The 9,755-nt window shown below is 39.2% G+C and overlaps 1 protein-coding gene across 1 annotated transcript; it reads right to left on the bottom strand.

The window, feature by feature from the left end:
* Positions 1–2,054: 2,054 nt before the first annotated feature.
* LOC133715007 (large ribosomal subunit protein eL8y) lies at positions 2,055–4,060 on the bottom strand. Its single transcript, XM_062141310.1, has 6 exons — positions 3,936–4,060; positions 3,591–3,843; positions 2,880–3,049; positions 2,662–2,790; positions 2,480–2,572; positions 2,055–2,377 (listed from the first exon to the last, which is right to left on the bottom strand). Exons 1-6 carry the CDS (start codon positions 3,936–3,938, stop codon positions 2,246–2,248), a joined length of 780 nt encoding a protein of 259 aa, XP_061997294.1. The 5' UTR covers positions 3,939–4,060; the 3' UTR covers positions 2,055–2,245.
* Positions 4,061–9,755: the final 5,695 nt, after the last annotated feature.

The raw sequence follows: 9,755 nt of genomic DNA, 5'->3' as shown, positions 1-9,755 counted from the left end.
AACGAAAATCCAGTGGGATAAAAGTTAACTCTGGTCAAAGGAGAAAAAGAATACAACGCACACATGTTATATGTAGCATATTTCTAGATGTTCCCCTCGATGAGTATCTTCCCCTGATTGTTGCAAACTTCAATCATGTATACATGCATGTATCATGTAAACTATTTGATGTGTCTATCACTGAAGTGATACTATGTGTGCTTTACATACAGAGACTCTTCATAAAAATTCATACCTACGAAGTTAAAGCATTACCAACAAAGTAAGTAATTTGCATTAATTCTTACCTCGAATAATAAGGTTAGAAACAACCTCATTTGCTCAAATTCATACACTAAGTATTAGCGAAACAATAACAATATAAAGAAATGGACATATTTACCTTTATATAGTTTAAATATCAATATACTTGTGTATTGGTACGTACGCCTCATATAAACTCTTCAGAGACTCTAAGTAATCATAACTTGTCGAGAGTTAGAATATGTTGCAATATTATAATTATAATTCAAATTCGATTTCTCAGTATTGTCATAGTACTCATAAGACAATTTAGATCACGTCAACTATAATGAAATGAGTACATATGAGCCAGCTTTAGACTTTTTGGTTCCACGAGTGAGCTTCAGGCTCTTTCAATCATTCATAAACTTGCCTTTGGCAATATGAATCCTTCAAGGATGTGATAAGCAATATGCTTATAATGACACTTTATTTTTGGCAATTTTCTTTTAGCAATGTGCCTTTAGAATTTTTCATAATATACGATGACAACATGCCATAAGTCTCATGTCAATATATGTAACACTGTACATATAGAAAAATTGTTGTTTAAGGAACAATGATATTCATAATTCTGTGTGTCTATAAAGAAACATTGTGTCATAGCGATTTCTCTTCACTTTTTTTGTTTTTTTTTTGTTTTGAAAGGGGTTTGGAACCCAACCTAGCTGGGAGGCTCAGCCCCACGCCCGGTTCCATTTATTTTATTAATAGTAGAATTTTGCGTCACGTTAATTTAGGAATTAACAGGTCCAAGTATTTCATCACGTTTCCGATATTAAAACAGATTGGAATTGCTTCTTTCTTTGGCCAATAATATACTTTGTCGACAAAATGAAATATGGTAATGTTAATACACAGCCTTTGATGATGTAGCTACCATAAAAATTTATATATCATTGACGATCATCAATTATATTTCGCACATTTATATATGCATGCATTAGCTATAATGAGATTATTAATATTGGATACCCATATCTCTTATAGGGTATCCATTGTTTTTTCTAAGACAATCATCTCTCATAGATGAATTATTTAGTGGATGTGAATCTTTTTACATATAACCTCATTAAAGTGTTATAGGACTTGTGTAGGAAGCTTAAAATTTTAGACTCTTTTTTTTATCAAAAATTTTTTAGACTTGGTGGATGTATTCCACATAAATTCATGTCATTTATTAATGACATTAGTCTTCCCTCCTGCTAAAGGCAGAAGAGGTTGTTACCTCCAGTAATTAAGGATAAAAAAAATTGCAACTTTCAATCTCTTTTAATTACAAAATTCAGTTTAATGGATCACTTTCTCAAAACTTAAAATGAGGAAAAAAATTATATTGACAGAATTAAAACATAGTGTCCGCATGCATGGAGCCATGGAGTCTTGCGCATGGAAAGATTATGAGTTTAATTGTAGTTAATGATAAATTGCTCTTAAAACAAAGTACCTGAAAATACTCATTGTAATCGTTGGTTATAAAAATAACCGGTTAAATATCTACTTATAAATTAATCCAAGTATAATCCCCTCAGAAGCTTCAAAATGCTACTATTTATGTAGCATCTGATGCATCCTACTTAAAGTTTAATGCGCCTATATTGGTCCAGAAAACATATATGACGCGTTTGATCATTATGTATACACTCGCTTGTTTTGTCCCATTGTACAATCGGGATAGCTCTTTGCAAGGGGTATTCCTCCAATGGAGTCCAACGGAGTTGTGGCGCACATATATCTAGCAAAATAGAATGTGCAGTACCACCTACCAACAATGGCCAAAACATGTCCATTCAGTCTAAACACGAACATCAGAGGTTGAACGCAATTAACTGATTTTGTTTAAAACAAAAGCTGCATTTAAAAAAGGGAAACAAAACCTCTGTTGTTGATATGAATAAACTTTAACAATCACAAAATTCTAGTAGCATAATCTAAGTGAAACAAAATACACGGAGAACGAAAATTAAGTCATTCTTTGGGCGGCTTCTTTTGCGAGGAGCCTTTCCTTTGCCTTAGTTTTGGCCTGGGATTTGGAACCCATGATGCCACCACCCCACTTTTTCCTGTATTCCTCATACTTGTCATTGAAGTTAGCCTGCATTGCAAGTAAAACACAATAAGTTTGAAGCTAATAATATGGGCACAACGAAAAACTTCAACAGATTGTCATCAAATCTTTCATTCTATTCTAACCCACCTTTATTGCTTCCAAAACCTTGCTGAACTCCATCTTATCTTCATTCTTGACCGTTGTCAGGCACAAAACCGAAGCAGTTTTCTTATGGACGATCTGATAGTGAACTACAAAAAGTTAATTTCAAGGTCTTACAATTCTGGCCAGATAAAAGAAAATTTCAGTGCATTTATAAGCATAATTACCGCTCCCAAGCGTGCTTTGCCCTTCACAATGCAGTAAGGGATTTCCATCTTCCTGCACAAGGCAGGGAGCCAGACAACCAACTCTATCGGATCCACATCATGAGCAATAACTACTAGTTGAGCCTTATTCTGCAAGTAAAATGTATTAAAATGAATGTTACTCAAATGAAACGTCAATAACCAGGAATACAACATATGTAGATGGAAGAGAACAATACCTGCTCAATGAGGTAGGTGACATGGTTGAGACCATATTTCACAACAATAGGCTTCTTGGCTTCAACAGTTTTTCCTTCAGTTTCTGCCTGTGCCCTTTTCAAAAGACGCTCCTTCTTCTCTGCTTTGTCCTCAGGCCTGTACTTCAAAAGCATCTTGAACAGACTTGTAGCTACATACACAGAAAACAGCATTAGAGATCGTTTTTCGAAACAAGTCAAAACAGCAGCAGAATTGCTCCTAAACTCCAGGAGAAATAGAAAACATGGGAGACAATACAGTCTACATTACAGGCATCAAACCGCAATAACATGTTAAACAGGCATAGACAGTTGAAACCAACTTAACAGATAAGCAACGAATCATCACACATTTGCATCGTCGCACTTAATACAAAATTCAGAGATGCAACAAATCTGCGTACACTACAAACTATCCAGAGAAAATTAAAAATATCGGGATTGCAAAATCATAACACGGAGACAGACTAACTAAATTTGATCACATTCGCACACACCCGAACAAAAGTTCATTCTTCAACATATACCCAGAACACAGGCCCCAAGAAATTTGACAGTCCTAACTATAAAACATGTTCAACATAAATCTAATCTAAACTGAACAGTACTCATCTGTGCATGACAACCATTGTACTAACATTGTTTGATGGAGGAAATAAAAACAAAACAAAAAAAGGTCAGAGCACTAAATACCGAGGTTTTTGTCGAGGGTCTTGGTGAACTGGTTCAGAGCTGGAGGAACCTTCAACCTCTGCTTGAGGATCCTTTTCTTCCTCTGAATCTGAACAGCCTTGGGCCATTTAACGAAACGGGTCAGATCCCTCTTGGGTGGCAACGCCCCTCCGATCCCAAACTGCTTCGGCCGCTTCTCGAAAAGTGGGTTCACCACCTTCTCCGGCTTCTTCTTAGAAGCAGCAACTGGAGCTTTTCCACCCTTCTTTGGACCCTGCAACGATTACCCAAGTGAATTATGTAATCAGAAGACCGGTTATGTAAACGGCGGGGGAGAAGAGATGAGAAAGAGGCAGTGCTGCTCACCATTTGCGCAGCTGCTTCGGTTTGCTCTGGAAACCCTAAATGAAAACCCTCGGGCGTATATATTAATAAACTGGGTCTTTGTATGGGCTGGGCCTTCGGATTTGCTAAACGCGCCTTTACCCAAACACAATAACCAACAATGGCCCTCGGTTCTTACGGGCTGAGCCTTCGTTTGTAAGGTTACTTACCATTCCATCCCTTCATAAAAATATTTTAAAGGGCTCATGACTAAATGCTTAAATTTAGCCCAACAAATATTCACTTACTCGACTAATTTACCTTACCCAAACACAATAACAAACAATGGCTTAGATTCTTACGAGCTGGGCCTTCATTTGTAAGGTTATTTACCATTTTGGATATCATTCCCTCCCTTCTTATAAATTAAAGAACTCCTGACCAAATGTCTAAATTTGACCCAACAAAAACCCACTTATTCCACTAAAAAGATTTGTGTGCCCACTTAACCCATTTAAAGGTAAAAAGACAAGCTTGGCCTTCGAATAATTATTAGGGTAAAAAAATTATTGGGTATTGGGTGTTCAAACATTTACTGAGACTAGGCCACTTCTTATTCCAAATCACCCAACATCCCCTGGATTCCTATGAAGATTTGATCGATTACATTACAGCATATGCAGAGGTAGAATATGAAACCTTTGGCAGTAGTGATGCAGGCACCAGGCTTTACTTAACCATGACCCCTTAGCCACAGTCGACACAACGAGGAACTGAGGGACAGCCACATTGGAAGGATCGGACTCGGGACAAAACACCAAATCAGCAGGGTAACTACTAGACAAGGGATAGAAACTACAATGACTCGAGGGAGAAACAATTTGGCAAAAGCCTAGAGAAGCCAAAGTATTAGGCCTCGGGAAGCCACCGCCACCGCGAGGTCCCATACCACAAGGAGCAAGTCCACAGGTATGAAGTTTTCACCACTCTAACCACCTCTGTCGAGGAAATCTGGCTCTAACATAAGGATATTATCCCACCACCCCCAGGCGCAAGTCATCAAGGTCGAAACCTAAGGACAATGGGAGATATTGCGACTATCACGAAGAGCCGGGACACACCATAGACATTTGTTATGCTCTAAAAAATGCCATCGAGCACCTCATTCAAAAAGGCCAACTCACAAAATATAAGACTCCAGACTCAAAGGGAAAATGTCATTAAAGTGTGTGGCCAAATCACGACTAAACATGGTAGGGCATCCTGCATCGAGACCCCTCGGCTGGCAAAACACCTCTGCACTACACAAGAAGCCATGGGCATCCAGTATAATTGTAACAGCACCTAAGTAGATTTGAGCTCGGTCAGCTTTCATAGGACGGAAGACACCATTTGTAACCATCAGAACGACTTTTTCCTCATTACCATGATCATTGACCATTACAGATACCACAGGATACTTGTAGACTCAGGGCAGCTGTTAATGTAATGTTTGCCAACTGCTACAACAGTATGAAGCGCAACTCAAAGAAACTCTGCCCCAACCATGAAACACTAATAAGTTTCTTAGGAGACATCATGCAGCTTTTAGGCTCTGACGACCTCAGAATCACCTTAGGGGAGGGCTCCACGGTGGCCACCATGACCACCCATTTCATCATAGTGGACTGCCCTTCATCATACAATGTCATACTTGGCTGGGACACCATATGGGGACTACAGTGCTTCGTGGCAGGACATATGCTAATGATGAAAGTACCAACCCCAGAGGGAATACTCACAATCCGAGGAGACAAAGAAATTGTGCAACAGTGCAACTCACTAACGGTAGCAAGGGGCAGGGATGGAGCCGAGATCTTCTCTGCCGTGGACCTACCCTTACCTCGGACAGACCAAATGACCCTAGGGAAGTCCCGGCCGAGCCATACTCTGACCATGACACAAGAAGCAAAAGAAAAGATGAGAAAATAAAGTTGAAACAAGCAAGGCCAGACTTAGCAAAGGACATTGTTGAAATATGTATCTCTAACACCCACCCAGAAAGGAAAGTTTGAACTGGCTCCAAGACAGACTTCGGGTTCCGGGATGCACTAATTCAATTCCAGAAATCAAGGCAGCATGACTTCGCTTGGTCTTACGCTAACATGCCCGGCATATCACCATAAGTGATCACACACCAACTTAACATCTCCAAGTCTGCAAAACCAGTGCAACAGAAACACAGGGCCTTCATAGAAGAAAAGTACAAGGCAATATAGGTTGAGGTGAAAAAGCTCCAAGACATAAAATTCATATGCAAGGTCTCATGCCCCACATGGCCGGCTCCCCAATGTGGTGATGGTCAAGAAAGCCAACGGGAAATGGCACATGTGCGTAGACTACACAAACCTTAACAAGGCCTGCCCAAAAGACAGCTTCCCACAACCGAGGCAGGGCCGGTCCTGAGATGTTAACGGCCTGAGGCGAAGAATTAATATATATATATATATATATATATATATATATATATATATATATATATATACATGTATTTTTCTTTGCGCCAAATAACAATACAAAATCATGTGTTTTGAAAAACTAAATATGAAAGTAATAACAAAACAAAAGTATATAAATATTTATTCCCTACATAAATTTCTGAATTGCCAAACTAGTTAAACATAAATTTGTTTTATGACTGGAACATAGTGAGAAGGTAGGCCATCACGCATTTAAATTTACAAAGCATTAATGAAATCTTGCTCGTCTTGCATTTTTAGCTGCAAAAGTTCAAATAATGTTGTCATCATCAAGTTTAGTTTTGGTAACCACGTGGTGTGGTGTGTTGGTCGAATGGCCTAGTCTGGAACCCCCAGGTCTAGCGTTCGAATCCCAGCTCCATCCCGTGGCCAGCAGATTTGAGGGACCCTTTGGGTTCGTGAGTCTGCGGTGTAGTGGATTAGTCTGGCTTTGCCAGGCTTTCGCCGTAATGTCGGTGCAGGTGTCCTAGCGCTGGGATACCACTGCATGGGTGTGTGAGTTACTAACAACTAACCCGATCAAAAAAAAAAAAAAAGTTTAGTTTTGGTTAGTTTTCCATACGGAGAAGAAAAGGGAATAGTTATTCTTATGGAAAAGGAAAGGAAAAGTTCATATGGAAAATGAAAAGGAAAAAAAAAAAAAAAAGTGGGCTGGGCCACAGGTCCAAGAAAAATTAGCTAAAGTAATTGGAGAAAAAATAAAAATAAAAACTGAAAGGGTGAAACTGGGTTTGATTTTAAGGGCCCAATCACTTCACTGATTGAAAAAAAAAAACAAAGAAAGTGAAAGAGGAGAGGGATTTGAACCATGGTGGAGAGGACGCGGACTGCCTTCACTTCCACTGGAGCAACACGTCATTTCATGGTTGTATAAGCAAACAACATGTATATATACTATTTATAACATATATACAGAAGCTCTGAAGGCCTTTGGGAGTCGGTGGCCTGAGACGGCTGCCTCAGGTGGCAGCCCTCAAGGATGGTCCTGAACCGAGGACAGACCAACTGGTAGATTCCACGGCTGAACACAAACTCCTAAGTTTCATGGACGCATTGTCCGGGTATAACCAAATACAGATGCACCCAGTAGACAATGAACACACATCATTCACCACAGACAAAGGGTTGTACTGCTACAAGGTAATGCCTTTCGGTTTAAAAAATGCAGGTGTCACATACCAGAGAATGGTAAACACCATGTTCGTCGACCACATTAGAAAGATAATGGAAGTCTATGTGGACGACATGCTAGTCAAAAGTTGCAACATCGATGAACACATCGATTACTTGGACATAATCTTCGACGTCATGCTGTACCACGGAATGCGACTCAACCTAGAAAAATGTGTCTTCGCTGTCATGGGAGGGAAGTTCCTTGGATTCATAGTAAGCAAAAGAGGCATAGATGCCAACCTGGAAAAGGTGCAAGCTATCCTCAATATGGCCACCCCCAAGACAAGGAACAAGGTATAATCCCTAACAGGGAAAATAGTGGCACTCGCCAGATTCGTATCACGACTCACAGACAAGTGTGCCTCTTTCTTCAAACTGCTCAAATCATAGCACACAGAACGTATAACCTGAGGAGCAAAACACAATAGGGCTTTCAATATCATACGCGCGTACCTCGCCTCGGTCCTAATCTTCTCCAAACCCACCCCCGGTGAAGTGTTATACATATATCAGTTGTTTCGACATCAGCAGTCAGCTCGACCCTAGTCCGAAGTGAGGATAAGGATGAGTTGCCCATATACTACACGTGAGATTTTGTCACCAAACTCAAAACACCATCAACACAGCCTATCTTTGAAAACCTAGATTTTAGAAGCAAAAGAAACACAAGCGGAAAAAACAGAGACACAGACATTCTTCTATTTGTGATGCTCTCCCCCCACTCCAAACACTTCTATTTATAGCTGTCACGCCCCGAATTTTGAATAAAGAAAATTCAAATTCGAAAATCGAGAACAAACACAAGAAAACACATATAGAAAATTTTTCATTTAAACTAAGCAACAAACAAACTGAACTCACAATGTCAATACCGACTCGTTCTTTAGAGTCACATATTACACTACAGATAGTTTACAAATCAAACTGAATGACAATTCAATAAGTAAACACACCCACCATAACTCACTACCCAGCGGAAGACTTAAAACTAAGAGCACCCTTCCACGTCCACGCCATCGAACGTACACCTCAGCTTTGATAATGATCACTTGATAATCAAACCTGCACAAAAATCCCTACACCATAGAATAGTGCACCGGGAATGAACAAAACAAACCTGGTAAGCTTTTCAGCCCGTATGAGTAAACTCAATTAAAGTGACTCACGTCACTCATGCATGCTTATAATTTCTCAGCTCGTGAGATAATTAAAGCAACAATATTTAATTCCACAAAACACAACCAAACATCAAGTTCATATCATATCATATCATCTCAATGACAAATCACATTCACTTCCCCTCAACATAACGCGGTTGCCAAAATCATGTCATCCCAACTCATTTTCCAATCACTATATAGATCACAACCCATAACTGTACCCACAATAAGAATTAAGCAAAATCTGTAATCCCTGCATAGAAACTTAGTTCAGGAGATCACATCACTAGGCCAATAACCTCAACATACAACACTTTTTGCACAACGAAAAAAAAAAAATTGTTGTGTGATGAGGGAAAGTGAATCATACAACGCATTTAAAAAACTTGCGTTGTATAAGGTTGTTAAAATTCTGAAGTTTTTAACTAGAAGGTCTTTACACAACACTTACAAGAATAATTTGTTGTGTGAATAAAAAAACAAATAGCGGCAGATTTGCCTCCTAACTTGACTCAAATTTGGCTCAAAATTGGTACCACATAGTACAACAGAATAGTTATATCTGTTGTATGAGAGTTGCATGCAAAATATCATACAACCGTTTTTTACTCTGTGTTGTATGATCAAGAGGGAAAGGTTTGGATGTGCGCGCTTATATTCCCAAAATAGCACTCATTCCCCCCAAAACCTACAAATTTTGATTGAAATATCAAATATATCTGGTGGTGATTGATGATCCCACAACTAAATGACTTATTTGTGTTGTATGAATGAGTAATGCCTACCCTAGCGCCAAAACTGAAACTTTGATTTCACATAAGCGGGAACATTTAGAAGGCTGTGCCTTCATTCCATCACTTGTAAAAAAAAACAGAAAAGAAAAGAAAGCAGGGGTCATTGAATTCTCACGTTCTAATCTCTCTCTCTCTCTCCAGATCGCTCCTCACGTTCTAATCTCTCTCTCTCTCTCTCTCTCTCTCTCTCTCTCTCCTTAAACCCGAAAATCTCTC

Source organism: Rosa rugosa, chromosome 6 (assembly GCF_958449725.1).
Source record: "Rosa rugosa chromosome 6, drRosRugo1.1, whole genome shotgun sequence".
NCBI lineage: Eukaryota > Viridiplantae > Streptophyta > Magnoliopsida > Rosales > Rosaceae > Rosa > Rosa rugosa.
The sequence above is the reverse complement of the archived record's forward strand: the minus strand, read 5'-3'. Positions and strand labels throughout refer to the sequence as shown.

What these genes read in the sequence shown, in the direction of transcription:
- LOC133715007 (XM_062141310.1), bottom strand. An exon ending in TCACCTACCTCATTGAGCAG is followed by an intron (nt 2,791 to 2,879) that starts GTATTGTTCTCT and finishes TTTTACTTGCAG; the next exon opens with AATAAGGCTCAACTAGTAGT. An exon ending in AGGTTTTGGAAGCAATAAAG is followed by an intron (nt 2,378 to 2,479) that starts GTGGGTTAGAAT and finishes CTTGCAATGCAG; the next exon opens with GCTAACTTCAATGACAAGTA.